A 15,444-nucleotide genomic window follows, 5' to 3' on the forward strand; every position below is an offset into this window, starting at 1 on the left:
CTCCATGTGCCTCACATTAATAGTAATTAACCCCATCATGTGCCTCACACATTAACCCAATGTTGTACATTATGACTGAGGAACATGATGGGGTTAATTACTATTAACGTCAGTCACATGCAGGTTCAAAATTCATCACTCCACGTGCCTCACATTAGAAAATGGAAGATTTTTATTTTATTTTATTATTGTTCGCAAAGTATCGTTTTGAATACTACATGAAGTATCGGTATTGAAGTCCAAATTCTGGTATCGTGACAACCCTACGCCCTATATTCAATCACTTGTGCGCTCAAGTAGCCTGCACCTCAAAAACTACTCCAGAATCTGCCCTTTTCTTCCTGTGGAAACAGAAAAAAAACTAATTGTTGCTTTGATTCACTCTCATCTTGACTACTGTAAGTCATTCCTAGTTAATCTTCCCCTCACCAAACTCTCCCCACACCAATCTATCCTGAATGCAGCAGCCAGACTCATCTTTCTGTCCAACCGCTACACCAATGCCTTTACACTGTGCCTGTCCCTGCACTGGTTTCCCATTAACGTTAGAATTCAATTTAAACTTATCACGCTCACTCACAAAGCTCGCCGCATTGCTGCACTTCCTTACATCTCCTTCCTCATCTCTGTCTACCCCCTACCCGTGATGTAGTTCTTTCATCGATCTAGGATTAACATACTCTACAATCCAAACCTGCACCTGTTCTCTGTTATGTTCTATCCTGTACAATCAGATTAATTCCAAAAATCCACAATTTTAGGTGTGTCCTAAAAACACATACTTTTAGGCCGGTCTATCAAATTCCCTAAATTCCCTAATCTAACTCCTTTCCTTTACTCCCCTACCAGATTATTCCTCAGAAATTAAAGGGGTTATCTGGGGACCAAAAATTGCATTGCAATAATATATTTATGTGAAACTAAGTAACTTTCTAATATACTTTAATTTAAAACTCTGTACTAAATGTTGCAGTTCAAACCTCGTGAATTGTTCCCGGAAGTGCTGGAGCATTTCTAATAATGATGACGCTCCGACACAGGGCTTGCTTCATGTGCTGTTCGTGAACATGAACGCAAGGGGCAGTCACACTGACTATTGCTTGAGTGCCGAGCAAAGCATCAGCTAGCGCTTTGCTCGGGGCTCCAGCACTGCTTCTGATCTCCATATTTGGTCAATTCAGGGGTTTCCTATCACTGGAGTTCCCGAGCAGAGCATCAGCTGATGCTCTGCCTGGGGACTCCAGCACTCCTGCCCACGTCACTGTCACTCTCCATATATGGACAGTGACGTCGGCAGCAGTACTGGAGTCCCTGAGCAGAGCATCAGCTGATACCCTGCTTGGGGACTCCAGCCCCGCACCCGACGTCACTGTTCATACATGATCAGTGACTTCAGGGGTTTCTTATTGTTGGAGTTCCCAAGCAGAGCATCAGTTAATGCTCTGCTTGGGGACTCCAGTATTGCTGCCAACGTCATTGCCCATATATGCACAGAGACAGTGACGTTGGCAGAAGTGCTGTAGTCCCCAGGCAGAGCATCAGCTGATGCTTTGCTCGGGGACTCCGGTAATGCTGCCGACGTCACTGTGCTCGGGAATTCTAGCGATAGGAAACCCCTGAATTGAGCAGTGCTGGAGTCCCGAGCAAAGCACTAGCTGATGCTCTGCTCGGGACTAAAAAAAATAGGCAATGTGACAGCTCCTTGCAGTCATGTTCACGAACAGCACATGAAGCAAGCGTCGTCATTATTAAAAAAGTTCCAGCACTTTCGGGAACAATCCACAAGGCTTGAACGGCACCATTTAGTACAGCATTTTAAATTAAAGTATATTTAGTAAGTTACTTTGTTTCACATAAATATATTATTGCAATGCAATTTTTGGTCCCCGGATAAGCCCTTTAATCTCTTCATTTAACAGTATCCCCCACAATCCTTGCACCCTAATGCGCTTTATATATGTGAACACACAAATACTGTCTGGGTGACTCCTTTATATGTATTACCCTATTTTATTAAAGATAACTGGACTATTGTACAAAACAAGCACTCTTTACATTTTGGGTCACCCCCTATTTCCTCATACGGTAGATTATAAACCCTTGTGAGCAGGGCCCTCACTCCTATTATTTGATTTGTTAATTCGTTTTGTCACTATGTAATGACTGAATTTGTCTATACCCTCTGAAGTGTAAAGTGCTGCGGAATATGTTGGCACTAAAGATTATTATTAAGGCAAAGCAGACAATAGTGAAGTTCCTGTGTTGCGTGTGTGTATACAACATAATAAATGTTGGCCATTCAGAAAGAGAACATTTCCCCAGTCTGACTCTAAGTAGCATTATAACGTACAAACTACCTGGAGACAATAAAATTGTGGCGGATGTTAAAAGTCTGATCGTTACTAACATCATTTAACATTTTAATGTTAAGTACTGTCAAAGTATGCCAATAAGGTTGTGGCACAGTGCCAATTACACATTGAACTCAACCCAAGCCAACCCTTTTCATTTTGGAAGATACTAAATGACTTGTATTTAGACATTTACTGGGCATCTGCCATTTAATTACACTGCAAAAACGTCTGTGAGTATTGATTTAATTTATGGATTGAACAAATAGACCTTATATAAAACAGCATTTTTCTTGTTTAGAGGTTGGCCATCATTATCGAAGTGAGAAATAAGCAACATACCCAATATTCACCACATACACTGTTAGTGGAGCAATTTTTATCAACTGGTACTGCAACATAGAGATAGATGATAGATAGATAGATAGATAGATAGATAGATAGATAGATAGATAGATAGATAGATAGATAGATAGATAGATAGATAGATAGATAGATTAGAATATGCAGTATGAAGATCACATTTTTACACACTCATTTATTGTGGTAATTTTTTAGGATATGAAATCATCTGAAACGAAAGGCGGCATAAACTTGATCCCTTATTCCAAGAGGACTGTAGATAGATTTTGGCTAACCTCACCATCAACATATGTGGCAAACTCAAAATGCGCCACTCGAGGTCTAATAGTCAAGCACATGCGACTAATTTAAGAACATTTAAGACAGATTATAAAAGGTTAATGAAAATATTGGACAAATCGGAAGATCTACAGCTGTGCTCATTTCCAACATACTGGAAAATCTCACTGTGTGATCAGCTACTTCTGATCTTCAAAACCGCTAAATATCTTTCCTTACACAACCGTGACAATAATCACTATGTTAGGCCAATAAATTGAGCCATGTACAACCAGCTTTAGGATTGACATGTATTGATTCTACAATTTCTCTCAGTTTCTACGATTTGTATAGTCAACATAAAGCAAACTTCTTACTAAAATGATAATGACCTTATGGTCACATCACTAGAATAAATCATAGGATGGCCGAAAATGTGTCACAGAGTGTGGACAATGACTTATTGCTATTGACTAGTTCATTTGTACAGACGTAGAATCCAAATCTAAATTGGGGATATATATAGTGTGTCCCTCCTGACCAACGTAGACAATGATATTGTAATTTTTCCAGTAATGCTGCCCGCTACAAATATAAACCACGAAACCTCTCCCCCCCCCCAAAAATAAATAATAAATTAAAAAATATTTATTCCTGAAAAAGATCACAATCGCTCTACTGTTAATTGAACTCAGTTCTGACAAACATTATAAAATAATTATATTTGCCTTTAAGAATTTCTCCGGTAATACATGAAAATATAATTCTAGATTAAAACATCAGGAACTAAGTTTTTACTTGCATTCATTTCAATTTCAGTTAATTATAGCCCCAAGCTTTATAGCAGTCCAGGCTTTAGTCTTTTGAAGCCCGAAATGGCCTACAGAAAAACAGTTTCTCGCAACCACGGACTTTGATAAAAAAGTAAAGGTGATTCGGCTGCAGTTTTAATGGTTTCATTTAACAAGTGAATGCAATTTGGAACGGTCGCCATGCACAACCAAAAGATCCTCGAGAGGGGGAGCTGAGACGTTAAGTGGGACATGCAGCACAAGCAGATATAGGACATAAGACCTGGAGGTCAGATCTTGATGGATTTTCTATGAAAGAGCAAATATTTCTCATTTTGATCATTTCAGTTCCTCTCAGGTAACAAGGGGAACTTCGTTGGCACACTTACAAATTCCTCATAACCTTTTATTAGAAAATTCAGCCCTCTCGTGAAGCTATACTAATGATTCAAAGGCTTCCATGCAGATGACACATTATTATTAATGTTCTAAAATCAAATTTTAGCCAAGACAACCAAAGACTGTGATATCTCTTGTGGAAAAACCAGTGCTCTTATGATAAAAGTCAATTTTTCAAATACGTGGCATTAAAATATGTCTAATATCAGACAGGTTTAATATAATGCTATTTCTGTAGCAACTTTAAAACCTATCGCCATTTATGGAAATAAACCTTTATCATGTACAAAGTTAATTGACTCGGATTAATATTCCTAGCATTCCAAAATCGGCGCCATAGCTTTTGTGTATATCATGCATAAAACCATAAAAAAACTAAAGAGGATAAAGGTGGAAAATATCGCTATTGGTGTCGTGTTAAAGACCCCTCTATTAAGTGCTGCGTGCCTTATATAAGCTCTCCAGTGGTAATGATATCGGTTACGACTGCCAAATTGCTAGAGCATAATAACATAATGGGTACAAGGTCTAAAAATGACTGAAAGGGTTTGTGTATAGGGCAAACTCTTAAGAAGTTCCTACTTATTATATAGCTTTCAGCTAAGCACAAAATCCACCGTCTTGGTGGTTTGATCATTTTCTATGCCCAATACATACATGACATTTATTACTCCACGGTCATTGTGCATTTTTTGTAATATAACACACATATATGAAGAAAAAATATGCAAATACACAGGGTTTAATCATACATTATTCCTTCATGATGTCACATACAGTAAAACTGCCAGTAAAAAGGAACAAAAAAAAAAGGAGCAACCTCTCCCCAATAATAAAACAGCAAATACATTAAGTGTACGGGTAAAATAAAAGGAGGAACCATCAATAGAAAATGTTTGGTATAATAAATTTGAATATGAACACTACACTGTGTAGCACAGGTTTTTGAAGAAAAAAGAACAAAGAAAAAAAAACACTAAAATCCCAACTTTTAGACTTACGATGACTTTTTTGTAAAAATTTCTCATATGGTTTCTGGCAACTTCTATATATTTATCATCGGATGCTATTGACTTCTTAACTATTTTAATTTTTTTAATGCACAAGGTTTTAAAAAATCCTGTAAGTTTATACATCGAACTGTTCTAAATTTTTTATTTGAAGTTAGAGAAAAGTTTAAACAGAAATATAAGATCTGTATAAATCTTCGTTCACGAATAGTAATCCTTTGAAGTGTATTATGTATTAAATGGGGGATTTGGGACACACCATAAAAATAGCTGAGCTGCAATAAATCCGTACATGCGAAAAACATGGTATGATCAACAGGGGAAAAAAAATCTTCACTCAAAATGTGTTTTGCCACATCTACCATGCTGAAAACATTTACATACTGTCTCTAGCAAGACAAATTCCAGAAAGAGTTTTCCTCTATCATCCTGAGCTCTTGTGAAAATCAATGGAGTGGGCAGGGCAAGTCTTTTCTGATGGGGTTGTATGGATGGAGGAGAAAAATAGCCTGATTATAACAATAATATTAAGCTGGGATTCCACAGGGCATTTTTACAATGTTTTTATTGCAGTTTTTTTTTCCCCAATTTATGTGCTTCTTAATTGCTGTGAAAAGCCGCATGCATTTTAACGGGAATTTGCCGCGGTTTTGCGATGCCGTTTTTGGATGTGCAGATATTACAGGTGAAGAACATAGTTTCGGAGTGCCTCAACTGTAATAGCCACACGTCTAAAAACTGCATCGTAAAATCGCATCGATTTCCGGAAAAACATATGCGGTTATTAAAATGCAAATAAGAAGCACATGAAAATTAGAAACAAAACTGCAATAAAAACGTGTTAAAAACACCCTGATGAACTCCAGTGTAAAGGGATCCACAGAATATCAAGTAGATACTAAATCTTGTAACCCTCTCTGTATATAAATTCTACCAGAAAGGACATTTTTTTAAATCACTGATCCACCCATCATGAGCGGAAAAAACAAAAACAAAATGGCACCATAAAGAAGGCTGTTTCCGTTCAAAATAATGGCGTGATCGATGATGGCCACACTCTTAGCACTACCGAACACAAAATACCCAACCATTATTTTGATGCTACAATAACTACACATATAAATCTCTGCTTTGCAGCATAGTAAAAAATGTAGACGATGACTGTGATGAGTGTAAAATACCTCTTAAAAGCAAAGCTTCAGTACTTAAAGTTTACTTTAAATTCCACTGTCGCGCCACAAAAAGCTGTGTATTTCTATTCACTATTTCTTTTATGCTGTAAAATAAATACTTTAATAATTCAGGGCCGTAACGCAAAATACAAAGGTATCTGCAGTTATCTATATAACATAGGCTCTAGATACAAACATCTTCAAAAGTAGGAATAAAATACATAAAAACAAAATCAGTCGAATCTAAAAAAAAATGACTTAATTTTTTTTATAAACAAATATATATATTTATTTTTTTACGTATTTTCTGCTATATTTTTATATCTAAAAAAAAAGTATAGAACATTGTTTTCATCCAGTTTTATAACTGGATAAATAAGTATGTAAATTGAATGCCTAAACATACACACTAGCAAAGCATTGCAGAATATGAATATTTTGTGTCAAAAAGTAGAATTGATATTTACTATGCATTTTTTTTATCTTGTGTAAAGTAGTTTCGGATTTTTGCCAAATTATCAATATTTTTTACCTAATTTATCGAAAGCTCACTTAATATCTAAAAATCTATATCCTATAAAAATTCTATAGACATTATTAAATATTAGTTAAAAGAGAATTATATCGACTATTTTGTTATTACATGTTTTGAGTAGAGAATGTGGCCCCATTTTTCTTTTGCTATGAATTTAATAATTTGGATTTTGTCCAAAGCAGATTGCACAAGCCAAAATTTATCTGGGGAAAAATCTGTTTATACACTCCTTCACGAAAGCACTAGAAAATAATTTATGTAGAGGCCGAATTGATAAAACATCGAGGGAGTGGTGTGGAGGAGGAGGCAATGAACACGTTGAAATGCAATCATACATTAAAAAGGTAGTTTCATCATGTATTTAAAGGGCATGAGTTTTCCCAGTCGTCATATAAGCAACTTTACACAGGGCTGAAACTGAACTCTAATCTGGTATCACCAGTTTCCCGATATCATGTAAACTTGTAAAATGTTTAACACCTTCACTGTTTATACAAACACGTCCATGTTTATTCTGATTAGAACCAGAGATGACATCATCTCAGATTAAAAAGACAAATATAACGTCAGTGTAGGTATATATAAAAAGGCAAAAAGGCTTTCTTATAGGCTTAGTTTACCAAATAATTAGAATTATATCCAATAAACATATATTATAAGAATGTTTCTATAGCCAGTTGTTCTTATAAACTTTAAACACTATCGTAAATGGGAAGTACAACAAAAGTAAAAAAGTAGGTACCGGTAAATCAAGTTTTATTTATGTCGACCTATCTGGTTACCAAGTGATGCATATGGGATTTTGGCATACTTGAGCCATGTTGCCACAATTGTCGATTACGATATATATTACAGTAGGTGCATAGAGTCACAATTCAGGTAGAAGATACAAGACTTCACTTAGGTGTGAGGAGCAATGGAGCGATCATAAAGCAAAAAAGGATCATCATCACTGAAGGAGTAATCCACAGCCGAGGTGTCGAACACGGTGTTAAAACCATTGTGATAAATAGCTTAGTAATTCATCTAAATGAGTGTCAGTAAAAAGCAGCATCCTGTAGGCTCTTTGGAGCAGTGAATGGCTTGTGCATTCTGGTGCTTTGGTCATTTCTCAAAGTTGAAGCCAAAGTGCTAAAGCAGCACTACTGTTTACAATATATGTGTTCTCCGGCACCATGTCAAGATCAGATAACAGGACTTTGTAGACCACAAGCAAAGAGTTCTCCTCCTTCACAAGCCTCCTACTGTAAATGTGTAAAGCACTGCCTGCAACTCGGGGCATGGCTATAATTGATGGCTAAACACTGAAGTGTCCAATAGCCAGACTGATGGAGCGAAGCAGAAACTTTTAAGTCAGAGCAAAGCAAATTTAAAGGTGCGAAGGTCAAACTTTAGAAGAATTATGGCTTTCAAGACAGCCAAAGTTATAGCCACGGCAATGGGCTATAGGAACACTTGTGACTATACAAATCACATAAACTTGTAGCAGCAAAACAACAACTCAAACAACACTAAAAACCTAGTTAGAAAAAAAAACGGGTGACTTCTATTTATATTATTTCTGCATTCGAAGTATTACAGACCGGATAGGACGACGACGAGGATAATGATAATTATTTATTATTATGTATATTTATTATTATAAAAGCTATCAAATGTTTCAAAATGCTAATAAAAATATTGAATGTTAAATAAAGTACATAACATAATATATATATATATATATATATATATATATATATATATATATATATATATATGTAAACACATCCATGCTTTTACATGAACAAAATGTATAAATACGTAAATATGGTTATTATAGAGATGCAATATTATAGCATGAAATTTCCATTTTACGTGACAGCGACGCTGATATCTAAAGAAAGGAGCGCATTTTAATTGATGCCTTTTTAAAGTTCAGTTATTTATGGCATGCAGTCAAAAGCAGTGAAGAGAACAAAATAAAGCCAGACGGGCTGGTAAGTGGACCTACATTGAGCACTGTGCCGGTGTTGGTGCTGCCATTCTGTCTGTGCCAATCCGCTGAAGCACGCTTTAAGAGCTTTTTCCTGGAGCATGCAAGAAGACGGGCTTGCAGTGTAGAAATCCAGCATTTGCCCAGGGCTCACAGCTAGCACATCCATACAGTCAAACATGATTTCCCCCCTATACAGAATGCCTGCAAAAGTGCTTTTCCTTTAGGTGCAGAGTAAAATGGCATCTAAAAGTACACCCAACTCCATCAAACTCTGCCCCCTTTTTTTGGCACGTAGGCTGTTGGTCTATTTCCCAGACCAGAATCATGAATTATGACAGACAACACAGCTAAAAGCCTGTAATTGATCCAAATGATCATTTACTATTTTCCAAGCTTCCCAGCCATTCCAGCAGAGCAGGCGAGGGGGACGGAGAAATCCAAGCTGTCAGCTGCAGGCAAAATGTCTCTAAATTCCTGAAGGTGCTTGCAGCCTTGTGCAGCAGTGAATAAGCTGAAGCTGCTCGCCAGTTGATACTGAGCTCAAAGTGGGTAAAAATAACAACATTTATTTCATCCAGGACTCTGGTCCCCCCTTCTGAAGCAAATAGATCCTTCTGCTTTTGAACAGCTCACTTCCTACTACTTGTGTCACACAAAATGAAAGATTGGATTGCCTAATATATGCGAGTGAACTCTCCATGAACCCTTCCCAGGCTGCTAACCTTCAAATGACCCAAACCAGTCTGACATCACCAACTCCCAGGATTCTCACACAGCTTAAAGACTACCAGCAGCACTGTAGAACGAGCAGAGAGATGCAGGCAGCCGCTCGCTTGCTTGCTCGCTCGCTCGGTTGCATTATCTGGGGCTAGGATTCTACGTTCACTTTCTAAATGTAAATAGACTGCTAGAAACAGGAAAATATACACAGATTTCATGTGCCCGTCCTGACCCGTCACCAGTCTTATTTGTTCAATGACGGGTTCCTTCTCGCCGTCTTAATCAGATGCATACATAATCCAGCTTTTCAGCCTCCTCCTCTCTAAAGATTTAGCCTTTCTAATTTTGCACAGAAGAACATTTTACTCAATTAAAATTCAATTTATCGGTCATAGACATTTCAGCATCAGAGGCGCATTGTCTTCTATTATTCTTCTTTTTTTACGCAGTAGCATTCGAGTGTTAACGTGCTTGAAGATAACCATTAATCCACAGCAATGTCCCGATAAAGAGGAGAGGTTGGGGGGCGAGAAGTCACATATGTCAAATTTAATCAAAGCTCCGCGCTTCTTCTTTATTAGAACAATAAGACAGAAAACAATCGGAAAAGGGCACGGCAGCAGCAGTCTTGGTGTTAATATCACATCACTGTTCGCCTATGGGGCAAGTCCGGTTGTATTCTTGTCTCCCTAATCACCCCCTCCTGCAGCCCCCCATCGGCACAAGAGGCCACTGTTGAGGCATCGATAAAAGCTGCGTTTTCCTTACGCTGCCTCTACATAAGAAGGATGTACTCTAAAAAGTGCTGCTCTCCACTTCAGAGAGCCATCTTACAACACTTACCCTTGTAATTTGCTGGTGCTAGATCCTTCACAATATAAATACCTTTCTAGCTGAGCATCGCCACTTTATATAGCGACCACCACGGTGATTCAAGAGTCGACATTTATACTATTGTATGTAGCAAGAAGAACGAGAGTCATGTTAGCTAGAACCTAAAAAGAATAAATGTAATATAATATACCTGTAACTGTATAGAAATACCTCCAACCAACCAGAACACTTATGTTCCAGGACTTATTAAGGGGTTAACAAAACACTAAACTACAGGAACACATGTAGTGCGCCAAAATTTTGCTTCAAATTTTGGGCCGCGAGCTCCGATTCTGCTACAGAGGGGTTTGTTTATGTATCACCCCAATTATTTCAAAGAACATTTATGCTTAAGGGTAATATATTTAAATCAGCACCCCAAGAGTAGAAAGAGGATTATGGGTAAATCTAATTTATCTTGCAAGTAAATATGGTTACCTAGCAACCGTTGAATCCTAAGTGTATTACCTCTACTTTGCTGCCAACACAGTGGGGGATATTTCTGAGGTGCCCGTGCCACTATTTCCGACATACACAAATGTGTCTGAAAATGTGGATGGGGCAATCTTTTTAGCCTACACAAGAATCATCAACATCATCATCTCCCCCCAGTATAACTATTTACTGTGTATTATACATTTTGCCGGATATGCAATAATGGAGTCATCTGTAATTAGAAGAAAAAAACAACTTTTTTTTTCATTTGAATGGGGCTGAGCTGCAATACCAGACACAACCCATGGACAAGAGTGGCGCTGTTCCATGAAAAATAATATTTACACTTTTTTATAATCTCTGACAAACCTTGGTTAAAAGGAAACTTTACCCAATACAGAATACTAACTGAAACTCGTGCTACCCACCATGGAAAGTACTTCAAAGGTGGATGCCAGGGAGGCTTATAATAACATTGTTTATCAGTCATGTACTGACGCAACAGAGAAAGAGAACCCCAGATATCTTTCATCTTTCAATTGAAGGAACTCAGGGAGGATATATCAACAAATAACCTTATCAGTTTACAAAGTTTTTCAAATCCAGGGACCCCAGTCATCTTAATGCCATGTAAATGAATGATGTTTATGCTATATGCCAAAAATAAAATAATAAAAAATACATACCAAAAACGCAAACTATGAGCATGGAAAACATACATGATTATGCTAGAATGATAATTATTTATGGTAAAATCACTACACAGAGCTTCCATTCAGCAATTTAGCAGCTACCCACAAGTCTATTTTACACACTTGTCTGGCACCCACCCTAGATTTATGCGTTGAAAAACTCACCTTTTTTTTTAGAATGGTTGAATGCATCCTGCAAAAAAAACAAAACCTGAGTGAAATTGTCTACTACCTTCCCACACTCACCCCTTGCCAACGCAGCCATTTTTCATTTCCGTTTTTTCTTTCTCACTTTCCAAAAGCCATAACTTTTTTATTGTTCCATAGTCATAGCCATATGAGAGCTTGTGTTTGCGGGACAACTTGTAGTTTTTAATGCCATCATTTAATATACCATATAATGTACTGGGAAACTGAAAAACAATTCTTTGTGGTGTAAAGTTGGAAAGAAACTGTGATTTCTCCATAGTTTTTTGGGGTTTTTTGTTTTTACAGCGTAAAAAACGACATGTTAACTTTATTCAGCTTAAACAACCAAATATCCCTGAGGAAGCCAGACTTTTTCTAGCGAAATGCGTGGGGCTGGTCTCAGTCTTTTTAGCGTGCACCCCCATGCCAGACTTATACAAAAATGTTTTTATCTTTTTTTGTATGCTTATGGGTTTTGTATCTTATTGTTTTATATTGTATGTCACGTTTTGTATGTCAGGAGATCACAGGAGGAGATACCCTTAAAGAGGCTCCGTCACCAGATTTTGCAACCCCTATCTGCTATTGCAGCAGATCGGCGCTGCAATGTAGATTACAGTAACGTTTTTATTTTTAAAAAACAAGCATTTTTGGCCAAGTTATGACCATTTTTGTATTTATGCAAATTAGGCTTGCAAAAGTCCAAGTGGGCGTGTTTAAAGTAAAAGTCCAAGTGGGCGTGTATTATGTGCGTACATCGGGGCGTTTTTACTACTTTTACTAGCTGGGCGTTCTGACGAGAAGTATCATCCACTTCTCTTCAGAACGCCCAGCTTCTGGCAGTGCAGACACACAGCGTGTTCTCGAGAGATCACGCTGTGTCGTCACTCACTTCCTGCCCCAGGTCCTGCATCGTGTCGGCCACATCGGCACCAGAGGCTACAGTTGATTCTGCAGCAGCATCAGCGTTTGCAGGTAAGTAGCTACATCGACTTACCTGCAAACGCCGATGCTGCTGCAAAATCAACTGTAGCCTCTGGTGCCGATGTGTCCTCGCTCGTCCGACACGATGCAGGACCTGTGAGTGACGTCACAGCGTGATCTCTCGAGAACACGCTGTGTGTCTGCACTGCCAGAAGCTGGGCGTTCTGAAGAGAAGTGGATGATACTTCTCGTCAGAACGCCCAGCTAGTAAAAGTAGTAAAAACGCCCCGATGTACGCACATAATACACGCCCCGTTGGATTTTTACTTTAAACACGCCCACTTGGACTTTTGCAAGCCTCATTTGCATAAATACAAAAATGGTCATAACTTGGCCAAAAATGCTAGTTTTAAAAATAAATAAAAACGTTACTGTAATCTACATTGCAGCGCCTATCTGCTGCAATAGCAGATAGGGGTTGCAAAATCTGGTGACAGAGCCTCTTTCAAGAGGTGCCTTTATTTATTTTTTTATTGTGCGGAGTAGAAAAGCTGCAGGGAATTTGCTGTATACACAATTCTTTACTATACTTAGTATATAATAAACATTATCTTCAAATGAGTCAAATATAATAAAGATACGACACTATCTTTACACTGACTACAATTGTATGGTCTGTTTTATATACACTGTGTCATTAGCTTCCAATAATGCTGTAATATAATAGTACTAATCCAGATGAGCAACGGACGAGACACTGGTGTTGTTTAAACATTTTTGGCTGGAAAGTGGAATTTTAATGGGAGTGTTTAGATTTTTATCAGTAAGACTTTGTTGAAGCCGGTTACATCATTGACAGTAGAGGTAACCACAGTATGTCCAAAAGTCATAGCAGAATTAGTATATTGATTTGTAGCAAGCTATGTTTTTTTTATACAGTTATACACACTTAATAAAACATAAATATGCATCCATCACGGCTCGCTAATTACGTAGGAAGATTTGGAGCAATATTCTGTACTAATTGAAGGAGGATTATGCTTGGTTTATGTATTACTTGTATAATATATATGATCCTGTGTTGATCCTGAATTATATAATAAACTAGGTTTCATGCACACGACTGTGCATTACGGACCGCATACTATGCGCAATTGCGGAAAGTATTTGACACATTCTATCCTATGGGTCAATGCACACAACCGTAGTTTCCACGGTCCGAGCATTGTCCGGTAGCATGGACCGCAAAAAAAATAGGATGAGTCATTTTAAAGTCAAAGTCTTGTGTGTGCATGGTCCGTGATTGCAGACGGCCCGCGGATGACACTCCTTGGGCCATCTGTTCAGTAATCACGGACCGTGCACACGGCTACGATCGTGTGCATGAGGCCTTATACAATAAAACATTTTTAATCTGGAACCAATGGGATCATTTATGTGCCGGATTATCAAATATTTTAGATCGGTGTTTCTTAGATATATACACCTACTTAAATAAATTACCACAAGACTAATGATCATGCAAGGTACTACACATTAAAAGCAGAGCATAAGGACAGTATGAGTACCCTCTAGACACATGTTGTGTACACAGACCAAAGGTTAGGAACATAGGTTCTAGATTAATCGGATGCACATAGAAATGTGTATAAAACTCACTGGCAAAGCTCACTTTGAAAACATTAATTTCCAATATCAACATACCCCATACTTCAAAACAAGCACTGCTTGCTAAATCATCCAGTCAAATGATCTTTTGACCCCTATTCTCCAGTTTGTCAATTGTGCCATATTTTTTCCTAAAAAAGTACTTTGGATTTATAGCTCACTGCAAAAATGGTTTCAACTCTGTTTTTTTATACTCCTTCCCTTGTATTCATAAAAGTTTTGTTAGTGTATATACTTAAAACCCCTATCTATAAGGAATGTCACAGAATGACATTGACCTTGTAGACATTGCAAGCTACAGCAAATATTACATTTTCCACCACTTTTAAAAGCAATGTCAATGGAAGGAAGGTTCCTCATAACAAAGTTCCATAGTGAATTCTTCTTCTTACCATATGTCAATAACGTTACAACATTACATCTTAAGAAGCACCATGGACACATTTTCTGCTTGAATTGTTTAGTTTTACAGTTCCATGTGCCATAACAGATCAATAATAACAATATAAATTGCCTACTGTCTACATCTGAAAAAATTATTGAAAGGTTAATTCCATTATAACCCAACAAATTATTCTGCTTTAAATGTTAGTGTTAGGTCAGGTTAATAGGGTACGTTGTGACATGGTGCATAAAACTCTCGTAACTTGAAATACGCCCGCACAAAGCTTCCTATTGATTGTAATAGGAAATACGCTATGTAGTTAATACGAGGCATACTTTTACGCTGCTGAATTAAAAAAAACACACAAAACTACAGGTTTGTAAAAATAAGTGACAGGTCACTTCTTGAAGCACTCTACAAGCTGATTTTTCCCATTTCCCATTGACGGTTCCAAAACGCTTTGAAAATATGCCTCAAAAAACACTTAAAGGGAAGGTGTCATGAATTTTTATTTTAAATTTAAGGGAGGGGGGATTGTGTGAGGACACTAGAGAGAGTGTGTCTACCCCAAATTTGAAGCATAAAGCAATGAGGTTGCTTTACCACATTGACCATGCTGCAATTTTGGGAACTGCTCCCTCTAGTGGCCAGCACATGGAAAGGTTATAAATTAAAATCTAATTTATAATATTTCCTGACGT

At 37.6% G+C, this 15,444-nt stretch overlaps 1 protein-coding gene across 7 annotated transcripts in view; it reads right to left on the bottom strand.

Moving 5' to 3' along the window:
- RARB (retinoic acid receptor beta) overlaps nt 1-15,444 on the bottom strand; it is a 646,418-nt gene that overhangs the window by 139,918 nt on the left and 491,056 nt on the right. Inside the window, exon 1 of one of the 7 annotated variants that reach the window (XM_075827192.1) lies at nt 8,873-9,491. The exons of the other annotated variants lie outside the window; for them this stretch is intronic. Coding sequence (XP_075683307.1) covers nt 8,873-9,035 — 163 coding nt within the window. The 5' untranslated portion in view covers nt 9,036-9,491. Of the gene's footprint in view, nt 1-8,872; nt 9,492-15,444 lie in introns of those variants that run through there. 7 annotated transcript variants of the gene reach the window in all.

This window comes from Rhinoderma darwinii, chromosome 5 (assembly GCF_050947455.1).
Source record: "Rhinoderma darwinii isolate aRhiDar2 chromosome 5, aRhiDar2.hap1, whole genome shotgun sequence".
Taxonomy (NCBI): domain Eukaryota; kingdom Metazoa; phylum Chordata; class Amphibia; order Anura; family Rhinodermatidae; genus Rhinoderma; species Rhinoderma darwinii.